The 25,742-nt window shown below is 37.3% G+C and overlaps 1 protein-coding gene across 2 annotated transcripts in view; it reads left to right on the top strand.

The window, feature by feature from the left end:
• The window catches only part of mcc (MCC regulator of WNT signaling pathway), a 570,331-nt gene that overhangs the window by 366,411 nt on the left and 178,178 nt on the right, over nucleotides 1-25,742 (top strand). For both annotated transcript variants that reach the window (XM_039758932.1, XM_039758933.1), the window contains one exon: nucleotides 5,103-5,245. In XM_039758932.1, coding sequence (XP_039614866.1) covers nucleotides 5,103-5,245 — 143 coding nt within the window. The remainder of the gene's footprint in view (nucleotides 1-5,102; nucleotides 5,246-25,742) is intronic.

Genomic DNA, 25,742 nt, shown 5'->3' with positions numbered 1-25,742 from the left:
TTGGTCACTCACTCACTTTCACTCCCAGCATGTTGTGGACCCTCTGTCCACTTCTCCCTCTTTTCTGTCCAACCAATCCACAATCACCCCACCTCACTGTGCAGAACCTTTTAAATCCACCACAGTATGCCCGTCCACTAGAAAAGATAATTCCAGGAAATTAATGCAGCTGTGTGCATGCAGTTTCCTCCACAGCGTTAATGTTTTCAGCCAGCCCTCCATAACAAGGCAAAGACCATGTCCTGGATATTGTCATGTTGTGATATTAACTTTTCCCTTGTTTTAAAGTGTTGCCCGTTTATAAATCAGTGGATGAGCTCTAGCATTTTCCATTCTTGTTTTTGAGGATAAACCATGCATGTTTTTCTGAAGTTGCTACCATAAGGAAAGTGCGTAATTTCTTCTACATACATTGACTTGAACTTTCCTTAATATCTCATAAATTGGTATTTTCACAAGCAGTGCAGTGATATAGCAGTTGACACATCTGCTATGCCCTGCATTTAAAACCTGTTGCTGTCACTTTCAATGTGAAATCTGCATGTTCTCCTCCATATCTTGCCAGGTTTTCCTCCCACATCTCCAAGAACATGCAGGTTACCCTATCTGTCGACTCTAAACTGGTCAATTATGAGTGAGTATCTGCATAAGAAATTCCTGTAAGGGATGGACAGCTGTCCATGACTGTTTTTCTGCCTTGTATCCTCCTGTGCTGACAGGATAATTCCAGCTTTACAAGAACTTGTTATTTTTTGCTTTTGCATAAATACCTGATAATATCTTTTGATTTCCCTTTTGGATCTCGTTTTGCCCTTCACTATCAATGGCCACTTATATTCAGAGACTCCAGTATATTCAGAATTGCGCTGCCAGGATCCTGATGAGGGTGCGAAAGCATGACCATATCACCCCAATCCTGAAAACCCTTCACTGGCTCCCTGTCCCACTCAGAATAGAGTATAAGGTCGTTCTCCTCACCCATCAGTGCATCTATGGACATGCCCCCCTCTACTTACAGGAACTCCTTACCCCTCATACCTCTTCACGCACTCTCCACTCTGTACACACTAACACTCTCCAAGTCCCTAGAACCAAGCTTCGCAGTATGAGTGATAGGGCTTTTTCATCTGTGGTGCCAAGACTGTGGAACGCCCTCCCTGACTACCTGAGAGCCCCACAGTCGACTGATGTTTTTAAACGGAATCTAAAAGCTCATCTTTTTAGAAAGTTATTTTGTTAAAGTATAAATAGATTTTCTTGTTTTATTATTTTTATTTTTACTCTGTAGCACTTTGAGATTGCTAAAATATAAAGTGCAATATAAATAAAATGTATTATTATTATTATTATTATTATTATTATTATTATTATTATTATACTCCCACACCTGATCCTGATCTCCAATATTTGGGGGTTTTTCTAACTCATAAATAAATGTTTGCAGCTGTGATTTGCTGAGTAGTTTACTGTGATAACTCATTTTAAAACCAAAAATTATTTCTAATATTCTTCTAGCTACCTGGGCAGTTCACTTTATTTTGATGCTTTTCAAAACTAGATCCCTACCTTATGTAACCACCTACAGTGGGTCATAGCAAAGCAGTCCTTTTTGCTTATCATCAAAAACACAAGGTTTGGTATACTAACAGAATTGCAAATACACCGCTGGATTTGAATGTCCATCTACATAGTTTCCTTCATAATTTGTGAAGATAACATTGGGTAACAAAATGTAACCTTTTTTTGACAAATGAATCAATATAGGTGTAATCTTACAATATCATTCAAGAATTTTAAGTGATTCACAATTCAAATTTACAATAAACATTTATATCTACTCTATATATATAAAATCCTAAGCCTAAAAGTGCAACAATTTTGTGCAACAATTTTATGTGACCTTTTTATGTCACTTTTTTGTCACACTTTAATTCGGGCTTATTTTAAAACCTACATATATATGTTTGGTATCTTTCTTTTCAGAATTTATCGAACTTTAATGTGATGTTGTTAGATTTCCAGATTCTTAGAAATTAGACAAGACTTTGTGCCAACAGATTTAAACATGCCTGGGGCTGGAAATAAAAGACAAAGAGTAGATGACAAAGACAGCTGCTGTAAAGGCTTTTAAATGTTCGAAGCACCACATGAGGTACATATTACGTGGCATGGCAGCAGCAATAGCAAGCCAGTAGCTGATGGAGCAAAGTGGAGGTAAAAAAAAATGTATTTGTGTTCCACTGTATCACCGTTTAAGAGGGGGTTTTGGAGGAGCGACCACATCTTCTTGGGGTGCGTTCAGCCCTCCTCTTCACAACACAAATGGCAGAGACGCAAATTGGCTGGTGTGTAGTGCAGGCAAGGGGGATTGGCAAGTGAAGTGTGCAGGGGGTAAGCCCCCTAGTACACTATATATACATACTGGGAGGGTTTCAACTAAAAGGTAGAAGTGTTCAATTTTCTGCTCTACTTGCCCTCGGGAATAGCCATCCTGAGGGTCCAAAAGTGGTCAACAATCATACAATCTACTTACATTTGTATCATTTTTCCATTTTTAGAATTGTCCTAATAAAGTCATTTGAAATGCTAATCGCTGATAATTTCACAGAAAATGTCCAGATGAGAATCCAAGAAATGAATTTTTAAAGCTGTAGACACACAGATGTTTACACTTTGACATCTGGTCACCAACTGACATGGAGTTGTGCTTCAGACAATAAGCAGGTTGCTGTTTCAACAGCTCCAAATGTCTGTTTGAAAGCTTGCAAACTCTGGCACAGCAGACTTATTTTTAAGAACATTTTATAACTTTCTGGAAAGTTCTAAAATGTTCACAAACAACAATAAAACATTTTAATCCAACATTTAACATAAAAACAGATAACTCAAAAAATATGGGTGATAGATACATTTCAACGCTAAGTTGTTCATCTTTCCATCCATTATCCAACACGCTATATCCTAACTACAGGGTCATGGCGGTCTGCTGGAGCCAATCCCAGCCAGCACAGGGCGCAAGGCAGGAAACAAACCCCGGGCTGGGCGCCAGCCCACCGCAGCCACTAAGTTGTTCTATAACAAATGCTTTATTGATCAATTGATTCAACCAATTTGTTTTAATATGAATTGTCCTTAACTATTTGCTTTTTATTTTAATTTGGTAAATGCTAGATATCTTGCAGATGCAAGGACCTCCAACATGAAGCTGATGGTCCATTTGAGACTAGACTTCTAGCTCCTTCCTACACCAAAGTTTATAAGTACCAATTTGGTGATGTGTATTAACAATTTCAATGATGGTATAATTCGAATCTTTGCTACAGCCAATTATATTTTTAAAAATGAGCTTGGACACCAGTGATATTTTACAGTCACCTGCAAAAGTTTTCAGTCCCTTAACCAATTCTCAAACTTTATGGAATAACAAATCCTACTGTGAAATGTTGTTCTATGTGATACTTTATGTTAAAAACAGTGAAACTCAAAATTTGTTTTTCAATGTGACATTGATTATGATAAAAAAATTAAGAAAAAAACAAATTTGCTTTTTACATAAGTATTTAATATCTATGCTTATTGAGGACTTGTTGGAGGGAGCCAGTCCTGAACAGCATATTAATCCATTAAAAGTCACTGTTATATAATTGGGGTAGGGAGAAATTTGCCAGTCAAACCAACATCATGTCTTTGAACTGTGGGAAGAAATCATAGGATCGACACTCCTAAAAGTAAAAGTTCTTTAAAGACGCTTTATTGGGTTGTGGGGTTCCTTGTTGAACCATTGCTTGACAAAGAGCCATTTCATTCTGTTAATGGTTCTTCTTAGAAGGAATTGGTTCTTTGAGCTATTACTGTATGTCGATAAAAGAGAAATATTTAATGTATAGCAGGCTACATGGCAAGATACGAACAGATCAAGAAAATCTGAACTTAGCCTATATGATCGTTTGCAGTTAGAGTCCTTCTAAAATTATTGACCCACTGTTATTTCACAAATCTATTCATGATTATTTATTGGAGCCTGTTACAGATCTAAATAAATACAGGTTCTTTCTGGAACCTTGACATGGATTGGTCTTTTTGGAACTAAAAATGGTTACCCTGTGTCATTGCTCTGAGGAACCACCATGGCACCTTTACTTTTAAAAGTGTAGAGAAACCCAATGCTAACACAGGAAGAACATGGTAACATGTATACAGATTGCACTTCACCCTAAGCATGGGTTAAAATGCTATGGCTTGCAGTGCTACTACCTCTTCTGCAATCATGCTGAACAGGTCTGTGATTTGTAGGTTCTTTCAGATAAAAGGATTGTTTAAATCAATATATGTGATTTATCATGGTGCAGGTCCATTGTTTGTTTAACCTGTATTTTCTTTTCCTGGAGTAAAATGTAACTGACTTTTATTTTGATAGTCATTTATGAACCTCTTAAACTGTAATGGCAGGTATTCTATTTTTATTAACTTGCTCACAACAGCCGGCGAATTGGAAATATTTTTATGGATGGATGGTAATTATATATTCTTCAGCAAAGTGTCTGCAGGAGCTTTGCTGAGATGTCATTAAATTCATTGATGGTTTTGATTACATTTTTAAAAAAGACATCACTTTGGCAGTTTTTCAGGATGGTGGTGGGGAGAGGTGAATGCATAAAATGAAAAAAATGCCTATTTGAAAGAGTAGCTAAAGCCCAATTAGCTTAACATATTCTTTATTTGCTTAACGTGTCACAGAGAAGTGTAATTCAGAAATCACTTCATCAATGGCATGTTTTAACATAAGCTATCAACTTCATCACTTGAGAAGATGCCTAAATGGCAATGTGAATGAGTTTTACTATAGCCTCTGGTGTCTAGAAGCAGCTCTACAAGAATATATTCTTAATGGATTTTAGCTATAAGGAAAAGGAAAATGTTCACACACTCTAGATCTTTAAAAAATATGTAATAATATTATTGTAATAGATAAAACATGATTCTGCTTTTGTATGATCTGACTGTTGCTTAGTTCTCCAGGGGATAAGAGCTGAGTCTGTCAATGTCTGGCTGATATGTAGCCATTTTTCACACTAACACTGTGTCTCACCTTTTTCTACCAGAGAAGAAGATGAGTACTCAGAGCTTCGCTCAGAGCTCAGCCAAAGTCAGCAGGAAGCCAACGATGATGGCAGAAGTGTAGATCAGGATCAAAATTCTGTTTCTGTTCCTGAGAATCAATCTACCATGGTAACAGCAGACATGGGTAAGTTTTTAAATCAGTTTACTGTACTTTTATCTGTTAAGAGTTGCATTTAAGTCAAATAATTGTGAACTGCATGATGGCACAGTGCTTACTACTGTTACATTACAGGATGCTAGCTTTCAATGCCAGTCCATTCATTACTGTATCTATGTAGAGTTGCACTTTTTCTTTTGGTATTCTTGTTTTCTTTTCTCTTGCATTCCAAAAGTCTGCAGGATTGGTGACGGCTTGCATCCCGGTCAGGGTACTGCCTACACTTACTAACTATGCCTATATAGGTTTTATTTCAGTACTCCAGATCTTCTGCATCCCAAAGATCTGCAGGTTTGGTGACAGCTGGTATGTGCTTTGCATGGGCCGGCGTTCCTTCCAGGGATGGATTCTACATTGTACTTGGTGCTACTGTAATGGACTGTACCTTCCTAGCACCCTGAATTAGAATAAGCCAGTTCAGAAAATGGATGAATGGGTATTTTATTGTAGAGGCCAGTACCTCATGAACAAACACAAATTCAAATAAGACTAAATTGTCCAGTCCATTTTAAATAATTAGACTTTCTCCTCCGTTGCCTGTTCATTTGTTCATTAACTTGTTGCTTTGAAATATACATTATACCCTTACTCTGACACACAGCCATACACATTTATACCCGGCCAATTTTGAGTCACCAGCTAACAAATACTGCAGATCCTTGGAATGCAGAAGAATATCTGGAGTAGTAAAATAAAACCCACATTGACGTGGATAATAATTGTTGACAGCAGCCTGCCTGGAACATAAGGCAGTAATCTCTTGCATGTTTCTAATGCTGTATAATAAAATACTTAGAATTTAATGAAATAGAAAGTTAAGAGTATGGATTCACACTTCTCTACTAAGAATACCCATCTTCCAGAACAATAAAACACTTTTGATGTTGATTACTAATTTTAGCTATAGCTGAAATGTAGGAAACAATGAAAATATTTTTTTTGCATTATAGGATAGTCTTTTACTTTTTACAGTGTGGTGAGGTCACGGGGCAAAGTGCAGGTGTGTCACAGGGTGGCAAGTGACTGTGGGGTATTAATGAGGTGGTCAGCTAATTGTGTATTCACACACAGACACACACAAACTACTACGGGCTCTTACTGACAGATCAATTACAGCTATCACCCAAACATTGACCTCTGACATACACTGCCTGTGATAATCGCGGAATTATTACTTCATACCGGGTCCTCCCTGCGTGGAGTTTGCATGTTCTCCCCGTGTCTGCGTGGGTTTCCTCCGGGCGCTCCGGTTTCCTCCCACAATCCAAAGACATGCAGGTTAGGTGGATTGGCGATTCTAAAATTGGCCCTAGTGTGTGCTTGGTGTGTGAGTGTGATTGTGTGTGTCCTGCAGTGGGTTGGCACCCTGCCCAGGATTGGTTCCTGCCTTGTGCCCTGTGTTGGCTAGGATTGGCTCCAGCAGACCCCCGTGACCCTGTATTCGGATTCAGCGGGTTAGAAAATGGATGGATGGATGGACTGCAGAAAATAAAAGTACATTGTAGAACTGATAAAGTTTTGGGACACTTGTCATTTCAAGTCATGTCATTTATCTTCATTTAGTGTTTCTGTGTTATTTTTTAAATTTGTAGAATTTATCCACATTGTTAAAGCCCAGCAATCTGATGTCCTGATACTTAAGTTGCAGTTACAAATTAAAGGAAAATAATGTGGCTGAAACTTCTGTTACACAGTGATGCCAATGATCTTTCCCTGGATGATTAGGAGCCCCTGCTAACTTTGGCAAAGCTGCTTCTGCTTTCCAATATCTAGACTGGCAGTGATTTGAAGATGCGGGAGTTGGAGTCATAGATAAAAGTGGTAGGAGAGGGGTTTGGGCTAATGCATAACATTCTTGCAATACAATTGTCTATTAAAATATTCATTCTGTTTAAAATATTTTCAGGGTCAACCCGTACTTCCTGTAAATGAGAAGTTTTATCTGGCAAGTTTACTTTGGCTAATATTAGAATACACAAGAAGCAAACAGAAAAGCAGTTTCTGTCTTATATATACATTATCTATTGGATTTTACTTTCAAATGACACAACTTTGGTACAGCATGAAGTAGAATGCAAAAGTTGCCAAGTAAATTATTCTTAAAGATAATTAAGTGAGTCATATAAAAAAAAGTGCACAGTTAAAAGTATAAGAAGTCACACAACATGGTCAGATTTGGACAGTTTTTTTCCACTTGGGATATCTGTATAGCTCTTTCAGATCTAAGCAGAAGAAACCACAATAACATTTCTCTATTACATTAACAAATTTAGGTCCAGCACATGAGGTGAAGCAATGAGGCAATCGATTCAGATGGCACCCTTTTAATATTATGAAATAATAAAAAAAAATGTTTAAGGATAAGTTTGATATTTTTCAAGTCCAAGTTATTTCTTCACAAACATACAAACATGGTAAATATGCATTTTACTTGTAAAATTGTGTTCTAAAGTTAAACATTTTACATAATTTTTTAAAAAAATACATTGCCAGTCCTGGTGTTTTTTAATGGAACCTTATAATGCATGAGACACCACCAAAAAATAAGTTTAAAAAACTTACCTAATACATCCTTTTTTCAAGCCAAGAAAATTATTGAGCATTGATCTGTGCCCGAAGATTACATGCACATTGCAATTTTGAAACAAAAAAATACCAATATTATGCGATTCAGCTATTTTAAAACAAGACAAGCTGTGTGCACTACTTTAGTGCTTGTCTTCCCCCACAACCAAACCACACCCCTTCCTCAGAGGGGTGTGGTTTCCTCTCGAAAGATAAAGTCGCACTATGCTTTTACTGAATGAATGTTGGTTTACTTCCATATTTCTGATATGCTAATCTATTGTGATTTGAAATTTTTGGTGCCCAAACTTTGGAGTCTGCTTTGTTTTTTTTTTCTTTTCTGGTATTTCTAACCATTACCTGTTCTTTTGACCATGTCTTAGTTTCTCTTCTAGTGCATTCTCTACACTTTGAACAACTAAAACTATGTGTTTAAGCAAGCTTATATATTGCTTTAGGTGTTTAAATTTTGAGTTGAGTTATTTTCCTGGCTTTTTTAAAAAGTACATTTTATGGTTACTTTTTTGGTATTTGTATGTGTACTCCCAGACAAAAGTTTTAGAATATCTCATTTTTTTCTCAAATTTAATCAGTTGAAATGCAATGAATTACTTGAAATGGTGAAAAGGTATGCAGTAAACTTCCAGAGGTTTAAATTTAAAGTTTAGGTTAGCAAAAACTGGAAAAAAGGAAATTTTAGAATATTAAAAATGAGCCTTCTTTAGGGTCAACTAATAGGATACAACCTACAGATGTTCTGATGGTCTATTCCAATTGTGCTTTAAGACAGACAGAGGGTTTTTAAATAATCAACAGAAGATGGGACACCTGTGCAAATTGTTTGCTTCTTCTTTTTCTTCTTTTGGGGACTCCCATTAGGGGTCGCCACAGCGGATCATCTTGTTCTATATCTTTCTGTCCTCTACATCTTGTTCTATTACACCCATCATCACCACATCCATAAACCTTCTCTTAGGCCTTCCTCTTTTCCTCTTGCCTGGCAGCTCTATCCTTAGCATCCTTCTCCCAATATACCCAACATCTCTCCTCTGCACATGTCCAAACCAATGCAATCTCACCTCTCTGACTTTGTCTCCCAACCGTCCAACTTGAGCTGACCCTCTAATGTACTCATTTCTAATCCTATCCATCCTTGTCACACCGAATGCAAATCTTATCATCTTTAAATCTGCTGCCTCCAGCTTTGTCTCCTGCTTTCTGGTCAGTGCCACCGTCTCCAACCCAAATAAAATAGCTGGTCTTACTACCGTCCTGTAGACCTACCCTTTCACTCTTGCTGATACCCGTCTGTCACAAATTTCTCCTGACACTCTTCTCCACCCATTCCACCCTGCCTGCACTCTCTTTTTCACCTCTCTTCCACAATCCCTATTACTATGTACTGTTGATCCCAAGTATTTAAACTCATCCACCTTCACCAACTCTACTCCCTGCATCCTCACCATTCCTCTGACCTCCCTCTCATTTACACACATGTATTCTGTCTTGTTCCTACTGGCCTTCATTCCTCTCCTCTCTAGAGTATATCTCCACCTCTCCAGGGTCTCCTCAACCTGCTCCCTACTATCGCCACAGATCACAATGTCATCAGCAAACATCATAGTCCACGGGGACTTCTGTCTAATCTTGTTTGTCAACCTGTCCATCATCATTGCAAATAAGAAAGGGCTCAGAGCCGATCCCTGATGTAATCCCACCTCCAGCTTGAATGCATCCGTCACTCCTACCGCAGACCTCACCATGGTCACACTTCCCTTGTACATATCCTGTACAACTCTTACATGCTTCAACTTGCAAGGCTTAATTTACTATAATATGCATGTAGCTGCAGAACCTTTCAACTGATTAAATTTGAAGAAAAACTGGAAAGACTGAGGTGTTAAAAAACTTTTGACCAGTAGTGTATGTAAATATTTATATATATTTTTATGATTTGTCACTTTTGTCCTTACTCACTTGTGGTTTTTTTTTGGGGTTTTGTTATTTTATTCCATTGTAAAGTACGGTATCCATAGCAACCTTGAAAGGTAAATATATCTGTTGACTTCTGGATGACATGCTCTGAAACCCATCAGTGACTATAACATTACCACAGCCTCATTGAAGGCATTCCCATCTTAGTGGGCAAACATACAGAGCAACAACCAGCATTTTATTTCACTGTCAGTTCTAGAATCCTTGGGAGAAAAGGTGAAAGTGGAAGTTTAAACTGGAATCAAGCTTATTCTGGTTCTGCTTGTTTGCATAGTGGTAGTGAACAAGTAGCATGGAGTTTTGCTGTGGCCAGAACTTTAGAGACACCTGTAAGAGGGTTCATTTTACTAATACTGTCAAAAATAACCTCTGTAGTCAGTGGGAATGTTCCTTTAGCTCAGCTGGTCATTTGGCTCTTTGTCATATTGCTCGAGGTGGGCAGCAACCATTGGCTTTAGAATTCACATGCTGATAGTGAGACTAATTGTGATTGCAATACAAGCTGAAATTTACCACAAACAAAGCTTTTAGAGTCCATTATCACTATCTGCATTTCATGAAAGAGCAATAAATTCTATCAATAGTCTCTTAGCATAACACAATTAATTTGTTAACAGTAATTTCCTTTTATTCTGAAATTAATTGTAAAGGTCACTAGTTGTGATGTTTGTCAAAGTAGCTTGATTAAAACACAGTCTAGGTTCACCATTTGTTTCGAAAATGTAAAAAGTCGCAGACAGTAATGTAGCTCTTTATCATAAGCATTACATCGGAATTTCACCTTCAGCGGTGCTTTTAAGTGGCGTTCAGTAACACTACTCTGAATTTGCAATTCATCTACTGCCTTTGATGTCAGGACAAATGTGCTGTTGTCAGTTTTCCCACTAATGTACCTTGTTTGCAGTTAACCTTATCTGTAAATATCAGCAAGGCACATCTCTTGAGCATCTGCAAATTAAAGAGAGCAGAGCATTTGTAGTTTACATTAAGGCATCTGCAGAACGAAAAGCAACCTGTAAATAAATAATTGGCAACATGTTTATATTTCTTCAAAGCAAAATTTTGCAGAATGTAATTTAATTAAAGTGACAGGAGACAATAGAACTGGTTCAAGTGAATTGTTATTTTTTGTCAGTCGTATGTATGGTAGATTATTTTGTTTATTTCATGTAGTAAAACCTCAGTCTGATGAAACTGAAGTATTAAGGAAAATAGAGTTTTTATATTATAGAGTTTAAAAAAAGAGTTGGATTGTGGATTTTATTCAGACATTTATTGTATTTCTTCCTATTGATTACCATATGACACAGTTATTGGTAAACAAACCTCTAACTATGCTGTATTTAAGTAAATTGGCATACTGTATGTTTGCCGCTTTTATCCAAAGACAGACAAGGACAGTCCTGCATTTCCAGACTCCACCTTACGTCCATTTGTGAGTACAGAAAACCATAAGCAATGCATACCACATGTAAATATTTTATGAAATATTAACCACAGTACTGTTGAAGGCAGGTAATAGAATAATTAAAAAATATTTGTGATCTCTTGCCATATGTGTACCTTCAGTGCTGTTTCTCTGCATTTATGTGCTTGAGTGAGTTCCTATAAAGCCTGCTTCACAGACTCTGTCATTATTTTTGAGGCTCCTTTATCACCTCCTGTCCAGTTTTATTCTTGCCGTCTTTGAAGGCAACTGTCTCAGAGTGCATCCTACCCCTTTACTCCTCCTCATCCGTTGCACTCATATTTTCTTTTTTGTCACATCACCAAAGACAAACTAACTGATCAGATTGCTCAGAACAACTGGAGACACAGACCTTGAGTGTTCTATTATATAATTGATAGATTTATTTTTTCTTAGAGCTTTGTTCAGTATTTTTATGCGTTTTTTTACTTCTTTAGGCATTTTTTAAAATGAGGAATTTAGAAATGTTTTAATTTTGAATTCCAGCAGTGTTTGTAAGAGTTATAAATAATTTGTTTTTTTTTTTCAAGCATTTTGTTTACCACGGACATGTCAGTTTTTGGGGCATTAGTTGCCACCACATTGCAGATATTTTGGATCTGATGGGATAATGGACATCATGTGCCATGTTTGAATTATCCAAGTTTGCGGATACACCTTAAAACTTTGTCAGTACAATCTTAAGTTTGTATTTAGGGTTAATGAAGCCTCTGCTCCAAATTTTTGACTGTGATTTAGATTTGTATTTTGGTTTGTTGACAGATAGGATAGATTTAAAGTTTGGATGTTCCCCAAAATTTTTCAATATTTCTTTTCTTCTGGCTTCTTTGCATTATAAATAGTGCTGATGTTAACTTTGGCACTACACCACACAGAACTACAACCTATGGACACATAGCAACTTGTTTGAGGCAACTGAAGAGCTGCCAGAAACGATACACATAGTCAAGCAAAAATATAAGGCTTGTACTTAACAGTTCTGTCGTTCTTTAACAGACTCTGCTTTGGAAACCTTTTCTGCTTCTTGCCATCTTTATTTCCTCTCAGTTATCTCTCTCTCTCCTTTATTTTGTAATTGTCAGGTGTTCTATACTCATTAGGGGAAGATTTGAATTTAATTCATTTCAGAAGTTGTCCCCATGTTTATCTATTAGAAACATTCCAAAGCTAACACTGAAAACTGGCTTAACCTATACTGTATGTTCATACATACAGTATATGTTGCTGTACATTTATGTTAATATCAACTCTGTTCATAAACTGCTGGTACAGTTTTTTATTTATTTATGGGCCGTGTAACACTGCATTTTGGCCTGCAATAGAATTTCATATCTGTTTATTTTATCTGTTTTACTGTTTATGGAATTAAATAATGATTTTGAGTGGTTACCTGTTGACAGTTCAGACCTAAATTAAAATTTAGAATAATGAATATCATATCTCATTGGATTCTGACTGGATTCTACTTTCATTAATAGATCACCAATTGACAGAATCACCATCAATATCTACTTTTTCCATTAAACCAGACATTTAAAAAGTATCTCAGAGAAATAATATGCAAGCTTTGTGGAGTTACATTTGCTTTATTTAACACAGTACCAGTACAGATGTTCTGCTTCTTGTCTGCAGTTCTCTCCACTATTTAGATGAGCAGCTAAACTGGCTGATATAGGGGTGCAACATATTAATTTACCACAACTTCATGAAGAGGCAGTCAAAGATTGTATTATTTTTGCACTGTCTATGACTGTTTCTCACATGACTTTCATGGTCACGTATCTCACAGATGCTCCTTTATCTATAATCATTATCTGTAATACGCCATTCAAAAATTGCAAAATTCTAATGATAATAGGACTTTGTAATAATGACTGAACAATTTCTCTTTAGTCAGACAGTGAGTTAAAATACCTTGCACTCTTAAAAATAATGATTCTTTAATAGCACAGCATGGCTCTTTTCTGATTTGTGTGGTTTCTCATAGAACTATTGCTTGACAAGCATCATTTCATCCTTGGAAGGTTTCTTTGCATATGATGTTGGTTCTTTGCGCTTTGAAAAATGTATAATAATATGTGTAACAAAACCAAAATCTTAAATGTGTGGTAGACTACCTAGCAGGACACTAACAGATTAAGAAAATTTAGATTTAGCCTGTGTTATTGTATGCTGTGTCAGGGATGCCAGGGGCCATGACCCGGCCGGGACGCCATGAGAGACCTGATGTGGGTCTATGTCCACCCTGGATCACGTGGGGGTCGCCTTCCTGGTTGCGCTGGGGGCCACGGGTACAGGGTATGGAAGCTCTACCCTGTAGGGGCCCATGGTCACCGCCAGGAGGCGCCCCAATGGCTTGGGGACCTGTTACCCCAGCACTTCTGCCACACCAGAAAGTGCTGGGGGGAAGATTTAAGACGGCACCCGGAGAGCTGCCGGGAGGACAGCCGGCACTTCTGCCACGCTGGGGCGTGGCCAAGGGAGAAATGCCGGGAACACCTGGGGCTCATCCGGGGATTGCATAAAAGGGGCCGTCTCCATTCATTCAGGGCTGGAGTCGGGTGGAAGCAGGACGAGGCACGAGGAGAGTGTGGAGGTGGCCCGAAGAAGGCATTTGTGGCCAGGACTGTGACTTTGGGGTTTGTGCACTTGACTTTGTGTGTAAATAATTGTGTAAATAAACGTGTGGAGGTGAATTACAACATGTCCGCCTGTCTGTGTCCGGGCCGCGTCCACAGCTGCAAGAGTCCTTTTAAAATCATGATATATTGATGTTTCATTGATATTCTTCAATCTGTTCATGGTTACTTAGTGTGTGGTGTCTATTATGAATCTAAATAAATAAACGTTTTTTCTGTGCTCTTCATCTGGATGGGGCTGTTGGGAACCAAAAATGGTTCCCCTATGGCATCGTTCTGAAGAACCACTCTGGCACCTGTATTTTTATGAGTTTACCTATTGTGATATCTTTGATCAGATGGCCAATGCATTTTTATACCATTATTAATCCATTGTCTGAAACTTAGTTTATAGTATAATTTTTAATTATATGTACGTAGTTTTTTGGCCCAGAACATTTATCCTAAAAGTAGAAGTCATTAGTAATAGAGGTAATTTGATAAATTTGGTTACATTCCGATAAATGGTCAGTAAACAAGCTCCAGACAGTTCTATATGTGAGGTGAGTTTAACAGTAGAGTACATACGTAAGTGTATAAACTATTATAAAACTTTTTAGAACCCAGTTTCTGTTATTGCTGTTTTGGTCATTAGACACACGTGTTTTAACATTACCTTGTCTGAACCTGGTTGTATCTCACAAATTCTTAATAATGAATGAGTAAGTTATTGTCCATTATTCAAGTTTAACTAATTCATTTATTTAACCTGGAGTTCCATAGAGGTATGGATAGGCCTTTAAATGGTGCCAAATATGTATGTATATTTTCTTTTCTTTTTCCAGCACACCACACACAAGTCACCAACTAACATTGCTTAGTCCCTTTTTCTCTCTTCTTTTTCTCTCTCACTCTTTCTCTTCTCTGTTTCTCATTCTCTTTGCCGCCTCCACTCCTCTCCATGCAAGCATTGTCCCCTACCTCCTGACTCCGGCTCCCCGAATGGAATGAGGCGGCCTCCTTTATAGTGCACCCAGAAGTGCTCCAGGTGCACGCTGATCCTCTTCTGGCAGCACTTCTGGGTGTGGCGGACGTGCTGCAGCCCAGGCCAGGACACTAGGACTATCCAGACACCTCATGGAGGTGGCCATGGGCCCCAGCTGGGCCCTGATGCAATCCAGGGGGTTTGCCCTCCGTGGGAGGTATTTCTGTGGGCATGTCTTCTCTCCTGGTCCTTCCATTAGAAGGGCATCCCAACTGGCACAAAAGTTAATAAAGCTATGTTAATAATCATAGCCTATATTTTTTCTTCCATACAAATATCTGTAAACCTAATTTTACCCACTCTTCATATAAGACAGCCATACTGCTTAGGTTTTGTGTATTGTTCCTTTTCCTTGCTTCTGTTATTTACTGTTTTTTGTAGATAGATTTTCTTTTTTATAACTTCTTTGATAATCATTTGGGTTTTTGGATGGCTCACGTATGCCATTCCAGTATACAGTACAACTCGTAATTTTTTTTCTTTCTAATTATCAAAGTTGTTGATTGCCTTACATGTATTTTAAGGGAACTGTAACACTTTATTTTTTTTAATCTATGCTCAGAATTTGGATTATTCAAGACCATTATTGCATATCTATTTTTAGAATAGTTACACATAACAAGTATAACAATATCTTACTCCACTATGTAAACATAGACATTTGTAGTCCATTTTAGATTTAATGTGTTGTTCATTTTCTTCAACTTGTCATGTCCATTTTCTACATATTACTCCAGCTTCTAAATTAGTTTTTCTTTATCTCACTACAAAAAAATCTATCTGTAAAGCTAGTATTAAATTACACTTGTGTCCCTACTGTATCTGGGAATGTTTCCTATTTTATTGCCAAGAATGTGAAATGTGAAACAGAGTGCTGATTTAGTCCTGAATTTTACAAGCAGCAACAATGCTATTGTAAGGCAACCTGTGAAACTTACTGGAAAAAAGTTTAAAATTTCCAAAGACCATCATTATGGTTTTCTTGTATAACAAATAGCAGTCTCACCTAAATTCCAAATAAAAAAAATATCTTGTACTGTATTTTTGTTTACGGAAAATGTAAATTATCCTCCTTATTCTTGTGTGCCTTTACGTTTTTGGCTTACTGAAGAAAATTCCAGATTTACATTCGAGCCATGTGTTAAAAAATACAGTGAAATAGTGTAGCATTTCTCCCCAGCAAGCATTTTGGATTTTTATAAGGCATCTCCCAAACTAATAGAGAGAGAAGCATGGCGGATTGTAGCGTAAGACTTTATGGAATTCTTTTCCCACTTTATAAGCTTCACATAAATACATGACAATAAGAATGCTACAAAACATCTGAACATACAATAAGAGACACGAAATTTCATGTCAACGTTAATTTCAACCCCAACTCATCTGGAGTGCTATGAAATCAGATTACCCATCTTGCATCTGTCAGTCAAAGATATTGAATCTTCTATTGGGTTACGAGTCCCAGCATGCTTACTTAAGGACAACAGTAATAAATTCTTGCCAAATGCTAAAGAAGCTTTGGTCATTTCCTAAACTGTAAATGGAATAGGACATTTTTTCTCACTGTGGTATACCGGGTGGGCTAGCATTTTTCCAGTTAAATAAGAGAGGGCAGATTTTCCACTATGCAGTATTATATAATCTGTTATTACTCTGAAACGATGCTGGAAGTGGAATAGGAGTAATTGTTTTTCCAATACAGTCTGACAGGAGGGCAGATATTTTTACATAGTATAGTGTGAGTGTTCCAAAATAAATGGCAGAGTTAGAGGGGTGACTGATAGCATTGCTAATAATTAGGGTCTTGGCCTGGATACATTTTAAACAATCAAAGTCAAGATAAGTGAATTTTGTTTAAAATGTATAGCTGAATGACAGCATAAAGGTATGAGGAGTGTACCTTGTTATTGGCTCAATGGCTGATTTCTGATCTTCCTCTGAAATTCTGATTAAAATCTTCCTTTCCCAAAACTGACAGAACACTGTATATAATACTGTATACAATTATGATTAATATTTGGCTGGTTATTTGCTGCAAGACTATCTGAATACATTGCAGTCAATTAAGTTAAGATTATGTGATTTTATTTACTTAAGGTTAAAGCTCATTATTATGTGCTTAACATGTAATCAATCACACATTAATAATAATAAAAAGAGTAAAAAGGCACAAACAGGAATGTCAGAAGATAAAAACACGTGATAAAGTAAGATAAATATTAAAATAATAGAAAAGAAGTAAGACACAAGAACCAATTCATATCCCCATCTCTTAATGTAATGACTGACAGTAATACTCAAAATTGACTGCATTGTAACTTTTATTTCCCTTTCAAATTTGCATTGTACCTTAGACTGCCTTCTGCTTACTTATGCACATGCATTCATGTTTTATTTATCTATGCATTTACTATTTTTTTTCTTTTTACTCCCCTTCTTCCTCTTTCTTCACTCTCCTTATCTGTTAAATTTTGGTATGAAATAATCTGGAAGAAGTATTTTTTAAAGATTTCACTTGCATTTTCAGGTGTACCACATGTACTGTTGTCAGATGAGGAAATCATTGAACAAAAAATAAATAGTTTTGGATGCCGACTGGATCATCCTGTTCAATCAAATGGGTCTCTAAACCCAAAACAAGCAATCATTGGCACGGGAAAAAGCTTCAACACAAAACAACAAAATGTAGTCTTTGTGAGGCTGAAATATTCAGCTCTCTTGAGCAGCTCAACTTTTGTAGGAGCTCTGTCCTGCAGTGTGCCCAGTAAACAAATGAACGCTTCCCTCTGGGGGCGCTCAGGCTTTATATGGGTTAGACTAGAAGGGTGGAGTCAGTTGCCATTACTGAGCATGTCCCAGGTTGGTGTTACATTCCTCAGCTGAGCACAGAAGGTGATCCTCTGACAAATACAAGGTAAGGGGGTCACCCTGGTAGGCCACATAAGTGGTGCATTATTTCAATTTCCTGGTTTTCCCTAATTGCATCACCCAGAAATTTAGACAAGAACTTCAACATTCATTTACTACCAGACGTGTAGGACCTAGCCTGATTCTGTGGTTCAGTTACTTGTTCCCAGAGCTCCATACATTTGATTCTAGAGAAACTACATTGTTATTTGCAGTAGCTGTCATCTATTCCAGTTTAATGCAGAATATCAGCACACATTTCACATCTTGGAAACTGATCTCCTTCACTTCGGATTCTACTGTGGTCATTTTAGACTCCTTTGAGCTCATTTGTATACATTCTCAATATGCATTCCCATTATGAGAAGAAAAAAGTACAGAGTAAAATAGGACCATCAAGAGAAGCTATCATGCCTAACAAAAGGAGGGTAGTGTTAACCAGTATATAAGCATTTTTCATGAAAAGTGCAGGTTATTTACTGAAAAGCTTTACAGCAAGATTTGTCAGTAGGCTGTTTGTCACAATCAGTGCCAAGAACAATCACATACTCACCCTGACTTCCACTACACCAGTTTACAATCAGTAATTAGCCTAATACATACATCTTTTTGGAAGAGTGGGGAAACCCAGAATACCCCCCCAAAAAATAACACATAGACACAGGCAAAAAATGCAGGCTGCACAAAGACAGGGCCAAGATTAGCCCAAGCGTTGATTGCTGTGAAATAGCAATGCTATTTATGTTTGTTTTGTTTTATGACACACTAGCCACTCCCCGCAGCACCGCCAGCATAGTAGTAAAACAAGGCAAACTTTAAAAATTAATAAACAAAAAGGTATTGCTAGCTAAGCGGAAGTAAGTTACGCTCCAGAACTCAGAGGTAGACCGACTCCTCACTCCTGACGTCACGCTTCCCCCTCCCCTTGGCCCACAGCCTCTGTCTCGGATTCGCGCGAATATATCACTCCTGCAAGTGAACTATCATTCATTCTTAGAGCGATGATAGAACTCGCAAAATCAACCAGAATGTTCAAGCAAATTCTGGAAAAAAAAACCAATCTGAATCTGTTAAGTAGTTCTCTCATTTGTTAGCTAAACGGATGTAAGGTACGCCCCGAGGCTGTTGCGTGAGTGAGGAGGGCCCTGCGCCACTCCCATCAGCCCGCTGTGTGTCTCTCAGATTTGTGCAAATAAATTGGTACCACAGGCGAACTATGATACTTAGTGCAATAAAAGAGGTCACAAAATTAATCGGAATGTTCAAGCAAATTATAGAAAAAAACCCCAATCTAAATCAGTTAAGTAGTTCTCTCATGAAGAGTGGACATACAACCAGACAGACGTTGGATTTTACATATATAGAGATTGGCCATGTCTCACTTGTCAATGAAAATCTTCCAACTCCAAGGTAGAACAAAAGCCCCACCTCATTTCAAGTTGGTGTTCGTTCTCCATCACAATCACACATTTAAGCACATGTCTTATTTTCTTAGTTCTGCACTGTGTATCAATGAAGTATCCAACAAAGGCTGGGAAAGTGCAACTCTCATGAAGATACAGAGAATTTTTTTTGTGGAATAATGAAGTGGAGCAAGCTCCCATATTTCCTAATGCACATCATGTAGCTGACTTTTAAACAATTAGTCAATGCTTATTTCTAAGCACCACACAGAGAGCATCTTAAGACTCTTTACAAAGCAAATAAAATTACAATCTAAAAGTAACAAGATGCAAAAAACTTGCACGTACCAAACTCGTTAGCTGGCCTAATAAAATCTGAACATCTCTTGAGATTCTAACCAGTGGAACACATACAGTGATAGGAGAGGAACAAAATTTATCTAGTGAACTTGACAATGCCAGAAGGGCTCCTAAATTATCTAAATGCATGGTTATAGGAAACCACATTAAAGTGAAGGATCAAGAAAGGAATGACCCATAGCATCAAATAAACAGGACACAACTAAAATTATGCGGCTTCAGTGGGTTTGCCTTTAAACTTGGCTTTCCCACCTTTCATTACCACACCACAGCTCACCCACTCGCTGTTCAAACCTCTTTCCTCTACTCCTCCTCCCTGCCAGTGAGAGTTGGCTACAATTCTTCTTTCAAGTTGAACTTTAAAGGGTTCCTTTTGCGAAGTGATTTTTAAATCCTTCCAATGGTTTATTTCTGAGGTCACTGGCTAAAGCATCCCTTGAAGAGTCAAGTCTCTGTGACAGCTCTTGTTTTGCCAGCCTTCTTAAAATCTCTGTATGGTTCCTTTCATTTCAAACAAATACATCAACCAGGAGTATTGTCACTTCTATAGTCCATTTTTGGAACTAAATTTTCTTTTTTTGTGTGTCACACCAGCACACTTTCAGCCCTTGGTAATCCTTTAATAGCCTGGAGACCTTTTGTCAAATATATTTTGAATTACCTAACATAATTTACTTAATTTACTCATTATGAACCACTTAAAAAAGTCCTTCCCTATAATTAATCAGACCATTTTATAACATTGCATGACTGGTGATTCTGCACAATATAATTTTGTTGACAGTTACATTCTTCCTGCTTGATTACACAGTATATTCTTGTCTGTTTTTAATATATAATGACAAAGATTTTCTGCTTTAATGGAATTTTTCCATTCTGCGATGCAACTCCAGACTTGATTGTCTATTTATGGGAAGCAAAGGAATATGACAGAGACTACAAGGACTTGTTGCATTGTGATATGTAGCTGTTTGGTGTTTGACTAATAACATGTTTTTTATCACTTGAACAATTTTTGGCAATTGATCTGATATCCATTAAGTGTTTTGTAACTAACATTTAAAATATTTAGTGAAAGTTAAAAGCAAATAATCCACACAAGAATAAAAGGAAAAATAGTTACACACATAGAATAAAGGCAAAAAAAGAAAAAATGTATCTTCTATAAACTTAGCTTTTTTTGAGAAACTTTAGCTATTTCTATACTTAAACATTCTTTACTTCTTTCTATACTTAAAGGTTCTTAATTTCTTCTTCTGTATGCCTTAAGCATATGGTTCAACACTTAAATAAAGGTGCTATTTTACGAGTTACTTCACACTCAAAAGGCCCGTAGGCCGGTTGGCACATAAGCATGTGCCCAGGCACAATCATGAGCATGAACACGGTTAAAAACCGTATGTCTCTACAGTAATCCCTTTTCGATCGCGGGGGTTGCGTTCCAGAACCCCCCCGCGATAGGTGAAAATCCGCGAAGTAGAAAACATATGTTTGTACAGTTATTTTAAGCCCTTATAAACTCTCCCACACTGTTTATAAATATTCCCCACTAAGTTATACAGCATAAACCCTTTATATTCTCTTAGTTATTAGGTGAGTTTCGTTGAAATTATGTATGTAAACACACTGTTTATATACTACTCAAAAATATACGTATCGTATATCATTGAGGAGTTTTATTTAATATGTAATACAGTTTTAAACATATTGTAATTGATTAGGTAATATAAAAATAAGTGAAAAATCTATAACATCTAAATGCTGTACATAAAACCAAAATGTTATTTTAATGATACTGTAGAGCGTCTCCGATATCACATATGTTACAGCCATTAAGATAGACAGGCCACTGGCAATAAATACCTACAATGCAAGAAAATTGTATAAAATGTGCGTACAGTTACAATAAACGTACGTACATGTACTAAGTACGTAGAAAATTAGTTATGGGTACTCACCAACAATAGCACGTTGACTTGTCCGATAACAATGAGTTTAATTTTACTGCACAACTAAGGACAGTGTTACAGCTCTTCTAAAGGAGCCTCTTCAGGCGACTGTGTAGCACCGCCGTTATTCTTCTTCCGGCAGTCTTCAATCCAAATCCTTAAAGCAGATTCCATCCAGACTACCGCCTTATTACATCCACTTACAACTCGTTTTGCACCCTGGTTAAAGGAAACTGTGGCCGTAGATCTTATATTCTTTTCCTCCTTTTTAAATAAAAAGAATTGTGGACTCATTGATGCCGTAATGGCATCCTGTAGCGGTGTAGCTGTTCCCTTACTTCAACATATCCAAATCTTTTACCTTATCAGCAATCGTTAAAGTATTCTGTTGGCGCCTGGGCACGGCTCCTAAAGCAGTAGCAGGAGCATATCATTTTGGAGACATAACGAAGGGCTTGACTATGCACAAACATAAATACAACAGTTAACTCTTTATACAGCGAAAAACGTTGATGCTGAATGAGCGAGACAAGACTTCCTGGTTAACGCAGCGGAATCAAATTCGGCGCTCCGTGGCTGAGCCAATCAGTACACAGGAACTTAACTGCGTGCTCTGATTAGGTAGCTTCTCAGCCATCCGCCAATAGCGTCCCTTGTATGAAATCAACTGGGCAAACCAAACTGAGGAAGCATGTACCAGAAGTAAATTGTCCGCAGAAACCCGCGAAGCAGCGAAAAATCTGTGTTATATATTTAGTTATGCTTACATATAAAATCCGCGATAGAGTGAAGCTGTGAAAGTCAAAGCGCGATATAGCGAGAGATTACTGTATACCTTACATAAGGCAAAGCTAGACACTAACTGGAGAACATTGTTCACTCAAAGCTGTTAGAAAATGAAGGGAAAATACCAATACAATTCTATTCACGGGGGTTATAGTAACCTCTCATAGATTATGCATTGTCACCTAGTAAAATATTCATGAATCTTATAGAACTAGGAAAATGGCTCTTACAACTATTATTGAGAAACATGACTGAACTTTATTGTACAGCATTTTATTTAAAGCAGTAAGGATGTTGTTAAGTACTATAGGCTAAATTGGCAAATCTATCTTCAGACTGATTGGTACAGACAAGATCCACAAGTGCATCTGTGTAATGTGTACATAAAATAATACTTTTTGTTAAGATTAGCAGTAAAATCATATGCCTAATATGTTTTGATTTTTTGGCTCAATGTAAAAGGCACTGTGTAAAGGCACTGTTATGATTTCATCTTGATTTTATTTTGTATTCTTGTCCTCTGGTTTGGGGTTTTCCTAGATGCAGAATTAATTTCTGCCATTTAAATTTACCTTAGTTTTGGATGAGTTGAATTATGTCAGTACACACAGACAATCACAGGGTCTGAGGTGTGCAACGTCACCTACTCAACAGTATATAAGTCAGAGCCATATACTCCTTTGTCGTCCGAGACTACAGATTCAGATCAGACTCGGTGTGCTTGTTAGATTTGTGTGTTTAAAGTTGCTGGCTTTTGATCCCTTTGATGCCTGACTATAATATGTTTTGTATTTTGGCTTTGCTAACTTGATAGTTTTAAAATCCTTGTTTACAACCTTTGGTCTGTTTTCCTGCCAACATTTGTTCTTCTGATCCCTTATTAAACCAGACTTCTCTCTGTACTTGGCAGAGTAGGTACATTAAAGTTCAGCAAAGTTTAAGACTACTTTAGAAATATCACATTGAAGACTTTAAAAAGAAGTGTTAGATTTCTGGATGTATTCAAAACTGTGCATCTATCTATCCCATTTTTATACCTACTTTAAAAAATTATAAAGGTTGTCGGAGGCCTGTACCAAAAGGATTAGGCAAAAGGCAGAAGCAAACTCTTGATATAATGCTAGTTCACTGCCTGGAATTTCTATATTAATTTTAATTGGTCCAATACAGAGTCTGTGTCACATATTTGCATTGTGAGAAGAAGACCAGAGAACATAAAAAAAAATACATAGACAATTTGAAAATATGCAAACTGCACCCAGAGAATGACCTAGGAACTTTTCTGAATCTGTGACGCAGCGGCACTAACCACTGCACCACCATGTTGCCGCATTTTCATATACCGTATTTACTTGTGTACCACGTGCCGTCGTGTAAGATGCGCACCCTAATTTTTACAAAGAAAATCACGAAAATAGTTTTTCCCCATGCACGACGCGCGTTGTGGTTGTATAGGAAGCGTTTAGAGAGAAAAAGAGCGCAAGAGAGAGAGAGCGCGAGTGCACGAGCAAGAGAGCACAAGTGCGCAAGCAAGTGAGTGAGCGCGAGTCCATGAGCAAGCGAGTGAGAGATAGTAAGAGTGGGTGAGCAAGCGAGTGAGAGAGAGAGCGTGAGTGCACGAGCAAGCGAGAGAGAGCGCGAGCAAGCGAGCGAGAGAGAGAGCGCGAGTGCGCGAGAGAGTACGAGTGTAAGAGCAAACGAGTGAGAGAGAGAGAGCACGAGCGAGAGAGATAGAGCGCGAGCGAGAGAGAGAGAGAGAGAGCACGAACGAGAGAGACAGAGCACGAGCGAGAGAGAGAGAGAGAGAGAGTGCGAGTGTGCGAGCGAGAGAGCGAGCACAAGCAGTTTCCTCGTGTATGACGCACAGTTTCCTCGTGTATGATGCACACCTGATTTTCTAATGCTAATTATCGGGAAAAAATGTGCACGTGGTACACGCGTAAATACAGTAATAAGCACAAACTGTCCAAATTTCCATGCAATTAGAAATTTTTATATTCTGCAAACAAGCTGCCTAATTTAACAAATAGACATACTATGAAAAATGATGTAAGAGTTCTAAAAATAACAAAAGGAAATTTTTTTAATGGTTAGACTTTATATTTTCATTTGGTTAATTATAAGAAAGTGAACTAAACATTTTAAGACCCATAACTTACACAAACATATGTAATTATTAAGCTAAAATTGTGCCTATAGGATTGAGTGACTCTGTGTGTACAAAGTCAGCCTAAAAGGAAAAAACACAAAGAGCTATGGTATGAGAATGTTTTTTTTATCATTTAGCTGATTTTAAAATTGCAGTTCTGCAAATGTGAGGGACTCAGGCAAGTACTTTATCAACTTAAACACATGACATGGATAAAGACAAAACAAACAAGATCATTAATTAAGTGATGACAAAATTAAAGAGAAGAGCAGACACCCTGGAGGCAGCTAAATCATCAAAGTCTGGCAGCTAGGAGGCAAATTAAGTTTTCATGTTAATTCAGAAAATTTATAGTTTTACAGACAATATAGGAAGGAGAATATTCTCTATTTGTTTTATTCAATCACATGAAGTGTGCCTTTTCACCACACAGTGCATTGAAAAATGTATAAATGTAAACAGTGCTGGATTTTAGTAAAATAAAAAAAATCTTGAGAGATCATGTGGTACTTTGCAGAAACTGGAGAGGAAAATGTTTTTCTTAGCAAGTTTAAAGAACTGAATTTTTGTATGTATTAATTTTATTAATCTGTAAAGATCTGAATGAGATATGAGAAAAGTACTCAGAATAGTTTAATGAAAATAAACTTACCAGCGGAATGTGGCCTGTTAGACTTAAAAACCTTCAAAATGATTGCTTGGGCAGAGTTCCAAGGTGACTAAGACTAGCTTTCACACAAATGTTAGAAAACAAATTACCAAAAAAAACAGACGACATGAAAAATATATCATTAAAATAATTAAACATGTTTCCTGCAAGAATAGTTCTGTTTAAAATGCACATAACAAATGGAATTGGTCTTTATTTTTATCATCAGTAGTCAAGTCATAAAAAATGGTACTCTAAACTGAGATTGATGGCTTTCTGTCAAACATTTTTGCTTGCAAATAGTATTAGGGTGTTGTACCGTGTTATCCATTATGAATGTAGTGAGAAGTCAAGCAAAATGACACTTTTTATTGACTAAGTAAAAAGATTACAATATGCAAGCTTTCCAGGCAACTCAGACCCCTTCTCACAAGAGAAAAGGATGTAATGGTACACTGGAAACATTCATTAGGAACTTGGGTCAATTCTCATTTGATGACATCACATTTTTCACATTTTTTGACCAGACAAATAAGACCACTAAAGTAAGCTGAAGCCACTGCTACTGTA

This window comes from Polypterus senegalus, chromosome 7, assembly GCF_016835505.1.
Source record: "Polypterus senegalus isolate Bchr_013 chromosome 7, ASM1683550v1, whole genome shotgun sequence".
NCBI classification, from domain to species: domain Eukaryota; kingdom Metazoa; phylum Chordata; class Cladistia; order Polypteriformes; family Polypteridae; genus Polypterus; species Polypterus senegalus.
Note: the sequence above shows the minus strand (reverse complement) of the source record. Positions and strands in the feature narration are given on the sequence as shown.